General features: G+C 40.5%; 1 protein-coding gene across 4 annotated transcripts in view; it reads left to right on the forward strand.

Annotated features, from left to right (window-relative positions):
• Positions 1-15,945, forward strand: part of ACVR1 (activin A receptor type 1) — a 103,134-nt gene that overhangs the window by 73,155 nt on the left and 14,034 nt on the right. For all 4 annotated transcript variants that reach the window (XM_050969259.1, XM_050969260.1, XM_050969258.1 and 1 more), the window contains 3 exons: positions 2,962-3,108; positions 6,937-7,212; positions 12,356-12,553. In XM_050969259.1, coding sequence (XP_050825216.1) covers positions 2,962-3,108; positions 6,937-7,212; positions 12,356-12,553 — 621 coding nt within the window. The remainder of the gene's footprint in view (positions 1-2,961; positions 3,109-6,936; positions 7,213-12,355; positions 12,554-15,945) is intronic.

A 15,945-nucleotide genomic window follows, 5' to 3' on the forward strand; every position in this document is an offset into this window, starting at 1 on the left:
CCATGCTGCAGAGGAAAACTCTCCCCCTGCCAATCTGACTCTCTGTGGAAAATTCCTTCCCAGCCCCAAGTATGGCAGTCAGTTGGACCTGGAGCATTTTGGCAACAGCCAGACACCTGGGAAAGAATTCTCTGTAGAAACTCAGAGACCTCCTTCTTGCCATCCAGCACTCTTCTTTTTGAAGGAAGGTAACAAGGTTTTTTTGTTTTGTTTTTTGTTTTTTTTATTCATTGTTGGAAAACTTTACCTCTACAATGTTTTTGCATTTTAACTCAAGACATAAGCACTATATCCTTTTTAAATAACAAGTTGGAGAAGGAAAAAATTGTCTCCTTCTAGAAAGTGACTTAATGTTTTTTGTTTTTATTTTTAAACACTAGGTAAAGGAAATAAATCCATGTACCTCTTTTCTTTGTTGTTAAGAAAGAAAACAGGAAATTCATTGGCCTGTCTATGCAGTAGGTCAGATGAGATGTTCATGATGTCCCCTTTTGACCTTAAATTCTATGAATCTCTGAATGTTTCCTCCACCTTTTTTGTTTTTAGATTTTTACGTCACTGGAGCAAGAATATACAATCATTTCCCTATGCTGATAATAGTTGCTGGGTCCTTTCTTCTATTTCTGTGCTCATTTGGCTCAGGCTAGGGGGAGTAAATTCAGTTAACTACAGCCACATTGGACCTTCATGTTCTATAACTGTCCAGTGGCGATCCATCGATGATGGCCTAGGTGTGTTACTCATGGAATTCAAGATAGGCAAGCTACAGGCCTCCAGCATCAATTCATTATCTCTTCTTCTGCTACCATAGGTCTGCTGGTCTAAAAACAGGATTTTGTACAGCTCTTTATCTGTTTGCTTGAAACCAGATACAAATCCCCTAGTGTGAATGCAGGTGCACCAATATAAAATGCGCTTATGTCAGTATAGCATATTCCCTTAGAACACCATCCACACTGGTAGTTTTTTTTTTTTTTCCTTTTCTTTCAAGAAAAATAAAGGAAAAATCATACCCTAGCCAAAACACTTAAATTAGTATGTAGGGGTTGACTAGCCTTAATGGTATTAGTGCTGCTGTCTGTTTTTGTTCTTGTTATGGAATGTATTAAATAGTGACAAGCATTCACACTTGTGTCAAAACCACATGTGAGTTTTTCTTCAGTTTGTATTAACCAGGAGTGTTAGGCTACACATGATGATCTTACATGGTCTGCAGATGGTCACGTCTCGTGTGTGTGTGTGTGTGTGTGTGTGTGTGTGTGTGTGTGTGTGTGTGTTTGGCACTGAGCCTGCTCTTAAGTTAGCTCAAGTTGGCAGTGTTTTAAATGGGAAGGCTACATAGCACTGCTAGTGAAAGCTCTTGGGCAGCTGTGTGACAAGCGCTACCACATCAGTGTCTCATATCTCTTTTTACACTTGATTACACCTGTTGTTGAATTGATGTGCTAAATCCCATCCCCCCCACCCTTGAACGTTGGCAGCTATACATATTAGAGACAAAACAACTTGTACTGCACTGAAATTGAGGCAACTTGTTTAGATCAGATGATTCACTATACAATAGTGAAAACTGTAATGATCAGAACTCTTTACCACTTGGGCTCTGCTGTATGGCACTCTGTTGCTAATGCACTGTCATGGGCAGACAACGTGAGCAAATCTCTACACTCAACACCAGAGTGTGGTGGTGGCTGGGAAAGCAGGGACCCAGAGGAGTCAGGAGCTGAGTGAGTGGACATGGAAACAGGGACCTGGAGTTGAGGGAATGGAGATTTGGTGGAGGCTGGGACACAGAGGTAGAACTAATGGAGATGGGAGGGCAAAGTGGGGGCCCAGGGAAGGGATTGGGAGAGGAATATGGGGGGCACATCCCATGTCCTGTTGGAGGGCGGAGAATGGGAACAATAGGTGGGGGACACAGAGACCAAGGCATGAGCAAATGGGTGGGAGTTGCTGGGAGTCCCTGAAATAGAGGGGAAGGGAGGGTGGCACACAGGGAGCATGTGGCGGAATAGAGAAATGGTAGGAGCTCCTGATATGTGCATGCACTTGGTATCCAAAAGGAAAAAAGTGTGCAACCACCTAGTGTTTACAGCACACTCAAATCCTAAAATAGGATAGTTTATCATATCTTTGAATAGTTTGTGTTTTTTTTTGTTTTTAAAGTTCTGTTTTGTTCATTTAACTGACCTATTGAAGATTTATATTTATGTCCATGGCATATCATTTGTTTTTTTGCAGGGCTAATACTGTAAGCAAAGTAAAGTCTGAAGAACCCAGTCTCCCCAGCATGCGTGCACTGTATGCTCTATTTTCAGAGTTTGCAGATTGTCTGGATTGTGTACCCTGCTGACCACAAGACCTAGAGCTAGCCATAATTTTGCTGAACTGTAGCCAATGTTCTAGCTTAAGCTGTAATGACACTTTCATTACTGGTGGTGGTGATCACAATTGTTCCTGGTAGCATCCACAATAATCTAGATACTGTACAAACACGAAAGAAGACATGGTCCTCACCCCCAAGAGGTCACAATCTAAAGACCAGACTGATTGATGAAGGATATGGGGAAGGGCGTACAAGTAAAGTGGTCAACGTGGTATTGCCATGATGTAGCCAGTACAATGTGTGACTCTCAATTGGCTTTTTGTTTTGTGCATCGCAATAGATATATGCTTGTTCCAGTTACTGCACATGGTAGAAGTGGGCCCAGCCCTCAGCAGCATTTTATTTATTTTATTTATTTGTATTGCTGAAGAGCCTAGGCGTCCTAGTCGTAGATTGGGTGTGTGTGTTTATCTTTAGCATTTCAGAGAGGGCAAGGAGCTGCAGGCAGTGCAGCTTGTCACCTTTCAAAATTGTTTTTATTTAGACTGGATTGTCTTGATCTATTTATGCTAACTTATAATTCATTGACACTAATGAAGAATGTTGGTCAAAATTCCCCGTTTGCTTTTTGTCAGGAAAAGGCCGATATGGAGAGGTCTGGAGGGGTCAGTGGCAAGGAGAAAATGTTGCAGTGAAGATCTTTTCTTCACGAGATGAAAAATCCTGGTTCAGGGAAACTGAATTGTACAACACTGTGTTACTGCGGCATGAAAATATTTTAGGTAAGTAGAACAATTGCACCCATTATACTGAAGCAGAGACACCAGGAAACTGAGTTAACTTTGAACTGTAATGTTGCATGCTCTTCAGTTTGCTAAGTGCCCCTCAGTATCCAGGCTTTGGTACATGTTTTTGGGAAAAGGGAAGGGGGAGACAATTATAGTAATAAGGGAGGGATTTAGAGGCCAATCCTTGGAATCAAAGGCCACTGATCAGAGAGGTCCTCAAAGCAAGTGTCATTGCCTTAATGAAAAAACAAGCTAGTGAGAAGCAGGCAATGTGGCTATCAGCTGATTGCTAGCAGGAAAAAAAGGAGGTGTGCAGCCTGAGTCTATAGTAGCCTGTCAGGTCACACTGCAGGGGAGAACCAGACAATTTTGAGAGTTGTGTGACAGTTGTCCAAGTCACTTGCATTGGATCCAGGCCCAATGTCGTTTTAATCTACATAGGTGTAATGGGACAGGAAGAAAGAGGGGGAGAAACTCTCAAAGTTTGTTCTTACTGTTGCATACTTACATGTGCTTGTTAGATTTGAGTCTAAGTATTCCTTTAGACTTCATGGAGGACTCCGAAATGAGTTGCCTGTATAAGGCAAAAAGGATATTATTATGAAGATGTACAACCAAACATTAGGAAATATTTTCGTGGTGTCTGGGTAAAGTATATTTGTGTAGGGGTGAGGTAATCAGGATTTACCAGTTCTTAAATAACTTGGTGTAAATGGAATTTGAAATTAACATTTACTAAGCCTACAAACTCTGGTGTCAGCAACACAAGATGTTTCAAGAGTTTGCACTAATGCAGGGAGGAGGAGATCATAAGCTGGTCTGGTTATATCCTGGTACTGTGAGATTAATGTACCAGACATTTAATGAAGATGATTGTGGACAGGTTGGTTCTACCTCTCCTTGCTCACTTAAATAAAATGTTCCTACATTTGCACCTTAAAACATGCTAAAATTTCACTGGTTTTAGGATTATGGATGCAAACGGGCTACTTACCATGGCCTGACAATCAGCTTCACTTCCATTTCCTTGCTGATTTTCCTGCTGTTGCTACTATCTTCTCTCTTCATGTGTATTTGAGAAACTCTTGTCTTTTTGGTTGAAGTTCTGGCACACAATCAGGTGTTCCATATTCCATGTTCATTGCTGTGAAACAGCTTCTGACCTCTGGGTTGTTAATTTTCCTTTCATGCTTTTAACTTTTTTTGTAGAGATCTTGTGTTGTATCAACTTAATAAATCTTCTTTAAAGTCAGACTTTAATTAGAGTTGTCCTTTATGAAAGAGCCCATTTTCCCTGCATATAAACATATTGAATATTGAGACCCTGTATCACTTTCTCTCTGTCAACTGTACCTGTTGCAACACTCTCTGTTTAGAGCCAAAAGCCTAAGAAAATGTTTTTTCTTCTCTAATTTTGTCACACTTGCATCTATTGAATCACAGTTGCAGTTTGTAAGTTTAGGTAGTACTTTTTCTTTCCCAGTCTCTGCCTTTTCACTGGTGTATCATTCTGAAAAATGAAAAGCAGCAGTCTTTTTACTGCTTAATGACTTTACCTTACCCATAACCTGTCTCACTTTTAAATTATTTTATGAAGGCTCTTTCTTGTTTCTTTCCTGTTAGAGAATGCCCTCCTGGCTCCATGGATCAGCCTCCAAGATGTTTGTCAAATGTTTCCTGAATCAGTTTCCTCTGCTGTTACAAAAATAATATTGTTGCCTCCAGAAATGTGAATTCTTCAACTTCTCTTCCTGAGAGTATACTGAGTTGGCTGAAATATTACCCTTTCCCATTGTTCTGCTGTTTGACTCAGTAAAATCATGTCAGTCTTTCTAGATTATTGTGAAATTTTGCTGGTTATTCCTTGGATTTTTTTTTAGGCACAATGTCAAATGTCATGTTTACAAGAAATTGGAATTTTAAAGGAAAATGTGTGGGGGAGGGGCTGAAAGTGCATTTGTGTTTGGGTGTGCCCTGTGGTTTATCCCTGTGGGCTTTCTATTTACTTGGGAATAAACTTCTATTGTAAATACAAGAGCAGCTGCCACTCTTTCACCTCTGGATCTTGGATTTGATTTTGATCTAGGACACCTCGGGGGGGGGGGGGGATGTCTTGGTTCTCTGTTTACAAAAAAAATTGTTTTCAATTGACTTTCTAGAAAAAGGATCAAGAAATCCAGCCATAATTAATAGCTGTCTTTCCATCTTGCTCTACCTCTGAGGTACCTTGCATAATAACTGAGTTGTCCAGCATTTGGTGGTGGTGGGGGGAAGTTATCATCTGACTAAAGATGCTTAACTAGGTCTTGCTAAATTCCTCTAGGCAATTGGCCAACTTTTGTCCACTAATCTTGTGGATGGAGCATCTTGGGTTTGGTGCCTAGAGCAGTTTGATGCAGCCTCAGGGTGCATCATCTTCTAATTTGTTTTGCTTCAGCAATTCCCAAGTGGCATTTCCAGCAACTGTAGAGCAAGCTGTTTGTTGCTTAGCCCAGAAGAGACCGAAGCCAAGATGGTGATGGTAGCTTGAAGGAAATATCTTGATTTTGAGGGTGTACTCCCTGACTACTATGTGCTCATAATCTGGAGATCTGGTTAGACCAACAGTTGCGCACAGATTATCAAGTAGCTATTGTTACTCTCTGCCTCCCCCTCGCCCCCTTTTTTTCATATACTCTTGGCCAGAAAGGTGTGGTCTCTTCTTTTTGGATATGAACTTCACTCCTGTCAATGCCTTTGCCATTCCAATTAGGCTATTGCAGCACTCTACGTGGGGCTTCGTCTTAAATCTGACAGTTACACTGGTCGGAATAAGGCTGCTTGCTTACTGAGCACAGTAGCTCACTGGAACACCCATTTTCTGTGATCTGCTCTGGCTGCTTGTTGGCCTCAAGTAAAATGTGGTGTTTTTGACCAATAAAGATTTAGATGGCCTCAGACCTGCCTATTTGAGGGATTGCTTCTCTCCCAGTGCCACGCTGTTAGAGTTGCAGTCATGCTCAAACTGGAGCTCCCTTTAAGTGGGGGAAGTTGCTGGCAGGCCACTCAATTTTGGTTTCATTTCTCACTCTGTGACCCAAAATAGCTCAAATCATTTGACCTCAAATGCACTTTGCAGGGTTGCCTGTTCTCGCAGGCATTTGGGGAGAGTTTAGGGTCTAGAGTGAATGATGGGGCTTTGAAGTGAAATGTGGTATCAGTTGGTTTGTTCGATTTATGACTGCATTTCTGGTCAGGCTGATTGGTGGGGGTGAATATGTATTGTATATTTATATTTTAATTGAGTTCAAGGTGACTAGAGCTATGGGTATTCACTTAATTAGTTTTGGCAATCTAAATACTGTATAATGACTTGGCTTTGATTGCAGTTGAAGGCAAATATTGAGTTACTTTATTTTAATTATTGGGAATAAAAACTGAAAACACTTAGTTTAATAATTCCTATTTAAAACTGATTTGCTTAATTAGCCAACATCCAAATAAAGGAAATTTGTTTTTAAAATGAAATTTGACCTGTGGATATTAGTTGTTAAAAAGCTTGTTTTGATTTTGACTTATAACTTGCAATTTTATCTTGTTGTAGTCATTCACATGAAGGTCTCATGCATTTTTGTGAATAAATTTGAGTTGCATTTTATGAATATCTTTTTAAGATTGCCTTCTCACCTTAGTATTTATCATCTCCACAGTGGCCTTTCACAAGTAATGACTACATTTCAGTTCAGTTTTAAATTATATGTTGTTGGTGACATTTTACCTCTTGATGTAAACTTGAAATCTATGTAATCTAATTTTGTTGTCTTTTTGCTTTTCTCATCTCAGGTTTTATTGCATCTGATATGACTTCTAGAAACTCCAGCACCCAGTTGTGGTTAATTACGCACTATCATGAAATGGGATCTCTGTATGACTATCTACAACTCACTACGCTAGACACTGTCAGCTGCCTACGAATAGTCTTGTCCATAGCCAGTGGCCTTGCACACTTGCACATAGAGATATTTGGGACCCAGGGGAAGCCTGCCATTTCCCATCGGGACTTGAAGAGCAAAAATATCCTTGTTAAAAAAAATGGGCAGTGCTGTATAGCAGATTTAGGTGAGTTTCAGTTTACAATCAACACAAACTGCATGTTCCATAACTAACCAAATATAGTAGATACATTTTTAAGGTGCTTTGAGTTATTTTTAACTTTCTGGAAGTTAGGGCAGCCACTAGGGGACACTTATAAAGTACTATCCAGCTGAATAAACTTAGTACCACTTCTGATTTCAGAAACAGTTGTTACATTTTGTATCAGTCTCAGACTGGACTTCATCAATAAATAACACTTCAGTTTCATTAATAATGTCTAGTGTATAGCATTTCAGAGGCTTTATGGATAGTATTTAGGATCCAATTAACATTTTTTCCCCTCTAAATTTTATTTTTTTTCCCATTCTTCCATTTCAAAAGGGAAGGTGGGCAATTTAGGGCTTGATCTGACTCTGATTTGGAGTCAATGGGAGTTGGGTTGACCTGGGCTCTTACTAAAAATGATGATGTACTTATTGTTCCAAATGCTTTTACTTAAATCTTAAAATCCTACTAAACTTTTTGCCTGTAAAACTTATTGTACAAAATACAACATTTAAACTCCCTGACACCTATAGGCCTGATCCAGCATTCCTGAAGTCAGTGGGACTTTTGCCACTGATAGTGAGCATAGAACCAAGCTTTTATTGAGTTACTTTGTGTGTGTGTGTGTATGTGTGTTTTTTTTTTTTAATTAAATAGCAATTTCTAGGCCAGGGGGATGCAGAGGGATGATTAAAGCAACACGACTGGTTAATGTACAAGGCATTATGGCACGATGCGTCTGTTATCTGTGCAAAGGGAAGAAAAAAGGGACAGACTAGTCGTCTTAAGGCATGTTGAATGTAAGGGAATAATTGGCTGGATTTAAAAACATTGTGTGACTTGATTCTGAGATTTTCTTTGTGCGTAATTCCTATTTAACTTCGTTGCGTCTTCTGACTGACACACATTGAGATTTGACTTTATCACACACAAATAGCGTTCAGCATAAATGCAAGTGCTCCCATAATAAGTAACAACCTGGCTGTTTCTGTGCTGAGGGGACAGCTCCTTGGAACCCACAGAGGGAATATGAAACAGGAAAAGGATATTTTATTTAGTGAAATAAGTAATACACATCTTTAAATTCTGTTTTGTAGAGTTCATTTTTAAGATAATACTTAATCATCACCAGAAGGGGGCAGCATTTATTTTACTATTGAGTCAGCACCACAGAAGTGAAATGAAACCTTCTTTGCAATGGTATTTAGAGACCGCATTAGTATAGTGGAAGGATGTATTTAAACAGATAGGAGCAGAAGTATTTGCTGCTGTTCTGACTTTTGACAGTGGGGAAAATAAATGGCCTTTCTGTATATGAAAATCTTGGCCACCTATTTATGGAGCACTCTTCTTACTTCATTATCTCTAATGAGGATTAACCAAAACTGTTGTTCCTCTTCAGGATGTATTGAGTCCCTCTGTGCATGGTTGGCCTGTCTTCATTCTCTTCTGGTCTGTTTTTTTCTTTTTTATAGAATCATAGAATACCAGGGTCGGAAGGCACCTCAGGAGGTCATCTAGTCCACCCCCTTGTTCAAAGCAGGACCAATCCCCCGACAGAGTTTTGCCCCAGGTCCCTAAATGCCCCCTTCAAGGATTGAACACTCAACCCTGGGTTTAGCAGGCCAATGCTCAAACCACTGAGCTATCTCTTCACCCTCCCTGTAGTGAAGTGTAGCTTATGATGACAAGAGAGGTGCAGTTAAGAACCAGGTAGTTATGCATTGTATTCCCATCCAAGTCACTGCTCTGGATCTGCCAGAGCATCCAGCTAAGAAATTCCTTAATTGTATAAACTTAAACTTAAAAGAAAAAATTGCTCCTGAGGGAATTCTGCACCCAAAAATTAAATATTCTGCTCCTAATATTTTAATTGTCAAAACACAATATAATCACACCATTTTCAGTTATTTGCTGATTACCGAAATAATTGGTGTGATTATATTGTTTTGACAATTAAAATACAATTTTGCGGAGTGTGTGTGTGTGTGTGTGCGCACAGAATTCTCTCGAGTACCAGGGTTCTGCGTGGTGAAATCTGGGTGTGGGCAGCTTGGTGGGGGGTTCTGGGTGCACAGGGGATTGGTGCGGGGTTCTGGGTGCAGAGGGGAATGGGACCCTAGAAGGAGAGGCATGGTGAAGGTGGTTAGGGCTCATTGAGGGGGAGTGGGGCTTGGTGGGGTGGGGCGTCAAGGTGCAGCTGGTTGGGGCTCATTTGGTGGTCTGGGTATGGGGGGCTTCTGATGCAGGGGTAAAGCTCAGCAAGGTGGTGGTTTGGGGGCTCAGTGGGGGGGGTTCTGAGTTCAGGGGGCTCCTGATACAGAGGGGCTGGGGGGGGTGTCACTGTACAGGGAGCTGCTCCCCCTGTCCATCCAATCCCCATACATCCAAAACACCTTTCTCTCCTCCCCCTGACCCCCCCTCCCCATGGTGCAGTGCTTCCTTCAGCCAGGGAAGGTTTTCTGGGGCTTGATTTGGCCCAGCCCCAGCTGCTCTGTGTGGGGGAAGGGGAGGGGGAATTCTGTCTCCATTGTCCTCTCCTCCTCCTCCTCCTCCTCCCTCTCCCCTCTGCTGCCTGAACAGTGTGAGCTGCTGGGGAGGGGTAAGTGAGTATTGGTGCAGTTTCTCTTTGCTCCCCCACAGAAACCATTTTCTGCAAGGAAGCAAAGGGATTTGGGGGGATAGAGTGGGGTGGACATTTTTCTGCATGCCGCAGTTGCAGATTTTCTCCAAGAGTAAAAATTGTGTGTATATACATTCTCTCTCATTTTTCAGTGTGAATGGAAAACTCTCTCAAAGCTGAGCAGCTCTGTTTATAGAACAGTTGTAGCACAGACAATATCTGTGCAGTCTTCCCTACATTGGTGTCACTGGCGTGATCATTTCTTCATTGTTGTTCAGCCCTTTTCTTCTCTGATGAAAGCATCTTCAAGTGTGCTGGTTACACCTGTCCTCTAAGATCTGGATGGAGAACTAATAAATTTATTGCCAAATGGCAATTCGATGGTAACAAGTTTCAGTTGCTACTAATCTAGGCTGGACATGAACTAGAAGTTTAGGGAGGAAAGTCCATTGAAATAAAAACTTTACCTAGTTCCAAAACATTCAGTGAAATACCTAGCTTGCAGAGTGGTTTTTTTTTGTGTGTGTGTTTTTTACAATTGTGACAAAAAGCCTGACGCTTTTTGTATAGATATACCTTTTTAATAAAGAAACCCAAGTATATGTGGTGGCTTCAGTTTAATGAATGGCTGTCTGTATTCGAGTTATTGGATTTAGGAAAATTGTTGTTTGGGGGAACTATAAAAGCAATCCACATACGCAATGATTCATTGCGTAGCTTTGTAGAAGAGAGCAGAGACTTACATGTAGCACAGGACTCAAAATAGTGCAGTAAATGTCACTGTTCTGAAACAAGTACTTACCTTCCTAGAGAAGATGTAAAAATTCTAAGAAAATTGCTTGAGTGGTAATATTATAACCTCCTCAATGTTTAGAATGGAATATCTGTATGGAAGCCATTAATGATCCAATAGTGATGTAAAATAAGACTTTTTTTTTTCTTCTCTTGTCCAAAACCAAGAAGCTGCATCAGTTCCAACTCTTCCTCTCTCTCCCTTAAATGTTTCCTGTCAAAATCAATAGTCTGCAGTAGTTGATACCCTGCGTAGTGCTTGGGTTCCCGAACTCAAATTTTCACCCAGGTTTCTTGAAATGGAAGGTAAGTATGCTGAAAACAGTGAAACATCTGGTCTCTAAATACCATCTACAGTACAGAGACCATCATATTGAGGATCTGGTTGCAACACTTTCTCATTTTGTAGTGTAGAAAAACACTAACTTGAGTCTCATGAAGCCCTTGACCTGTCATTCTGCTGAATCTTTCATCCAATTTGAATAGTGTTCTGATCATATCAGCAAATTCCCCCAAAAGTACTGATGTGTTCAAAGTTTGCCAGGAAAATTGCACTATAAAATTTACTTTCCCTATCTGAAAGAGGGAACGTATACTTATTATGGGCTGGAGATGCCTTTAGCTGCTGAGCAGACTTAGTATATTATCTTCCTTAGCAATGAAGGGGTTCGCAGATTTCTAGTTCTGTGCTAGTTCTTGTAGCAACTCCAAACTGATTTAAAGTGCACTTAAACAACAGAAAAATGTGTTTTCAAATCCTTGTTACTGTGGAAAAGAGATTTGTGTTTTGAAGTAATATTTGGGAATATAGTAATCCGGTGTCTTCGTCTTCCATGGGTCTGCAGTTAGTGTTATCAGGTTGTCTTAAATAAGCCTGTGTTAAATTTAAGTTGTAGATGTTGCTCTTGCAGAATTTGGTAAGGGAATCAGGAAGAGTCTGTCTTCTGTTTTGTTGCTTAGTACTGTCGTGCACCTGTCGCTGTTTACTTTGGGAGTGACTGCCTGTTTACCATGGTAAAATAGGTTCTTTGTGTGTTTCCAAATGTACTATAATTTAGTCTTTCACATAATGTTCTTTACTTAAATGTTTGGAGATCAGCATAAACGAAGGTGAGTGGTTTTGTTTGACTCATCTCAGGCCCCTTTGAGGATGTTTACTTTCTGACCTACATCTGTGTTGCTGTTTTTCAGCTTTATTTTTTACTTCAGTCTACATATTGGTCATGCAGTATTGTTTCTTCTCTCTGCAAAGAAAGTTCTTTCCCCCACAGTTTGTACATGTCCACCTACCCAGAAGTTCCATAAATACATTTGGACTCAGAGTAGGATTGTTTTCTTTTTAAATAAGATTCCTGGCCTTCTGGTTATACATGTAGAAAGTAATGGTGACATCCAGTGGCTGCCAAACACTTAATCCCTGGAATGATAAAATTTTATAACAGTGCAATACACATGTTTAATAGTAATCTTGTAAGAGATAGTTGGTCTAAGTCTGTGGCCAAACTGGCTGTTTTTGATATTTGGTAGCTAGTGTGGAGCTGACACAGCTGCTCTTTGGACACTTGAACCCTGTCTATTGCTTGTTTTTCAAGCAACCTCTGTGTCCTTGGAGTGTGTACCAACTTTTATATGCAGTTCAAGTCTCTAACTGCATGTGCTATTAGAGTTTTTAAAATGATTTAACAGCAACTCTGCTTTTTGTTTCAGGTCTTGCAGTTATGCATTCCCAAAGCACTAATCAGTTGGATGTGGGGAACAATCCCCGTGTGGGTACCAAGCGCTACATGGCGCCTGAAGTCTTAGATGAAACCATTCAAGTGGACTGCTTTGACTCTTATAAAAGGGTTGACATCTGGGCTTTTGGACTAGTCCTCTGGGAAGTAGCTAGACGCATGGTTAGCAATGGTGAGTATTTGAGGATTTCCTTTTAGGACTCAAGACTTCTGCTTTTTCAAGAAAGATAAGGAAACAGTGAAAGCATCTGCCATTCTGCTGCACACTTTGCTGTTGTACTAAGTGGGCAATGTGAAAATACTGTATCTCTAAAGTGTTTGTATTCCAGAGGCTGAACTCTCACTTACTCTGAAGGACTTGTGTTGTCTCATATCTGATGTGCAAAGTGCTTTTGCCAACTTTGGATGGGATATGATGAAAAGCAACCATTGTTGAATTCCAAATTGAAGATGATTTTTATTATTATACTGAAATGGTAATGCTGAGAGGGGCTCTGATGTCCTGAGAGGATAACTCTACTCTGCTCCTCCTGCTTGAGCCCATTCAAACATGTTTAATTCCTTGAGGTATTTAAGTGAGAGCTTCTAGAGAACCCAAAGGACAATATAGAGAAGGGAAGTGAGGTGTGTTCCAGGGTGTGCTTACTGTATATCAAGCTAAACACATTGCACTCTTAAATTTGTATTTTGAACAGGTATTTCTTTTTCATGAGGAATTTTCTGATATTCTTCTCTTCAGCAGTGAGCAATAATGCATTGGTAGGGAGAATCCTATCCTAGATAGCTGTCTTGAGGATTCCTTAGTGGGAAAACACCATACACCTAGTTTCTGAGTGACCAAAAGGGATGGATATACTGCAGGAGTCTGAAGTACAAATACCGAATCTGGTCTTGTTCCTCTGGTCAGAAGGGACTGGGAGCCCTCTGGAGCACTGTATGAGGTGGTGGTAGAAGTTTGTTTGGAAGTAACCCTCAAGCCAGATAAGTGATTAGGACTACTCATACGCTTAAACTTTGCATGTGCCTCAGGCCTGGTCTACACTGGGAGGGGGGAATCGATCTAAGATACACAACTTTACCTACGAGAATAGCACAGCTGAAGCTGATGTATCTTAGATCGAATTCAGATTGCTTACTTCGCATCGTCATGGCGCTGGATCGACGGCTGCGGCTCCCCCGTCAACTTTGCTTCTGCCTCTTGCACTGTTGGAGTTCAGCAGTCGATAAATCGATCCCCGATCGCTCTCCCATTGTGTCTACGCTACATGTGATAAATCGATCCCCGATAATCGATCGCTGCCCGCCGATCCAGTGAGTAGGGTACACATACCCTAAGTATCCTGTCGAATTAGCACAAGTGCCTTGTGGAAGAAACTTCTGTATAGATTGAGAAAAGCTTTGAATTTTAAGAAAGCATTCAAAATCCACATAGGGAAAATAGCGGGTATATTATGTATTAAGGTTCTTAGCTATAATATGTTTAACTTTGATAAAAGTCTCCAATCGTTTACTGAAATAAGTATGTATTGATTTGCTTTGGACCTGATCATTTTCCTAGGAAAGTCTCTCTTGATCTGAGGCCTTACCTTAACTAGAAAAAAAGTTGTGGTGTTACCATGTGTGACTAATGTATGGTAAGATGAGATAAAATCCCAGTGAAGACAAGGCAGCAGGTAGTTTTCATACCTGTTGACAGGTCAAGGTAAACACTAAACTTCCCCATAATCTGTGAGCAGCTTGAGACAGGTACGAAAACTACAAATTACCTTGCCTCTACTTGGATTTTACCATATGTATTCAAAATAAGAGCCCACTTTTTGACCTAGTGAAGACTTGCCCAGAGGGAGTAGACTTGGGCCTTGGGGAGGAGGTCAGCAGGTGAAGTAGTATTTAAAGCAGAAAAGCTGGTCGTGTATTATAATAATTAGGCTGCGTTTCACAGCAACTCCTGAATAGCAGTGGCCATCCTAACTATAAAGTTGACAATGATTTTCCCTCGAAAGCATTGCTCCCCCATCCAAGACGATGCTCAACACAGTCTCCAGGTAGGCAGTTACTTCTATAAAATCTGCATTCTGGAACTGGAGTAATTTCTTTAAAAGAGAATTCTAAAATGGTTTTTTTTTGAGTTTTTAGAAAACAAGATGAGCTAGTTGGATGGCTCTGTGGCAAACAATTCCCCATAACATTTAGGAGCCAAATACAAACAGATCCTTCTTCTGTGGAAGTCCTCTGGAATCTTGTGATTCACTCTAGTGGGAGCAACACTATCACTGCTCTCTGAATGTGGACCATCTTCTTGAGACACTAGGAGAGGTGCTGTACAGTAGAACCTCAGTTACAAACACCAGAGTTACGAACTGACCAGTCAACTACACACCCCATTTGGAACCAGAAAAACACAATCAGGCAGCAGCAAAGACTAAAAAAAAAAAACTAAAAAACCAGTACAGTACTGTGTTAAATGTAACTACTAAAATAAAGGGAAAGCAGCATTTTTCTTCATCATAAAGTTTCAAAGCTTTATTAGGCAATAGTTGTAAACTTTTGAAAGAACTCTAAAGTTTTGTTCAGAGTACGAACAACCTCCATTCCCGAGGTGTTTGTAACTCTGATGTTCTACTGTATAGAGCAAGGATCGCTTTGGTATGTCAACAGATGGCTTTTGAACCATGAAGTGATGTGGTTGTGGCCTTAGAGCAGTGGTTCTCAGCTCGCTCCCCATGGGCTGCTTGTAGCCTAGTCAGCACACAGTTACTGCCCACGTGACATCCTCAGGGCGATACAGGTAGTATATCTACTGTGTGGGTGTGGCCCACATAACAGAGCTGCATATGCAGCCCACAGTGGTAAATAGGTTGAGAACCACTGCCTTAGAAGTAAGGTGTGTCTCCTCGCTGGTAAGATGAGTTGAGGTAGCTACAAGGGATGGTTAAATAGAGAAGTGGAAAAAATGTCACTAAAGAAATTATTGTTGTGCACAAACTTTGATGCTAATTTTATAGCCACACAGTGTTTTTGTTAATATTTTACTGGTGAACTTTTAAAAAAGGGAGTCAAAAAGATTGAGAGTATATTTCTCAATACTTGGAAACCTCGGGATTGCAATTTGTCACTTGAGTGTCTTGAGATTTGATCTGTAACAATGAGCTTATGTTGAGATTTAGATTCTGAACTTTATCTGAAATTGCATATTTTTCTTTCTAAACATTGAGCACTGTGGAATGGAAACCTAATTACCGATTGTCCTAGTGAGAGTTCTTTTGGATGCGTGGTGGTTTAACCAACTGTGTAATAGGTAACTCAACCCAAGACCACAAGGGAAACTGAGATGAGAACAAAATATGTGTTTCAATATAACTGACTGATGCCATTCATAGCTATGGTTAACAGGATTGGTGATAGTTAATGGGGTGCCTGTATATCTTCACACTGCACAATATTTTTTCTCAATGAAGCCGTATGCACAATGAAACTTTTCATACCAGTTTTCAGTTAAGACATTTATAGTTTCAACTAGATATGGAACTTTTTTTTAGCTAGCTGTGAGAAATTCTTCAATTT

Source organism: Gopherus flavomarginatus, chromosome 10 (genome assembly GCF_025201925.1).
Source record: "Gopherus flavomarginatus isolate rGopFla2 chromosome 10, rGopFla2.mat.asm, whole genome shotgun sequence".
NCBI lineage: Eukaryota > Metazoa > Chordata > Testudines > Testudinidae > Gopherus > Gopherus flavomarginatus.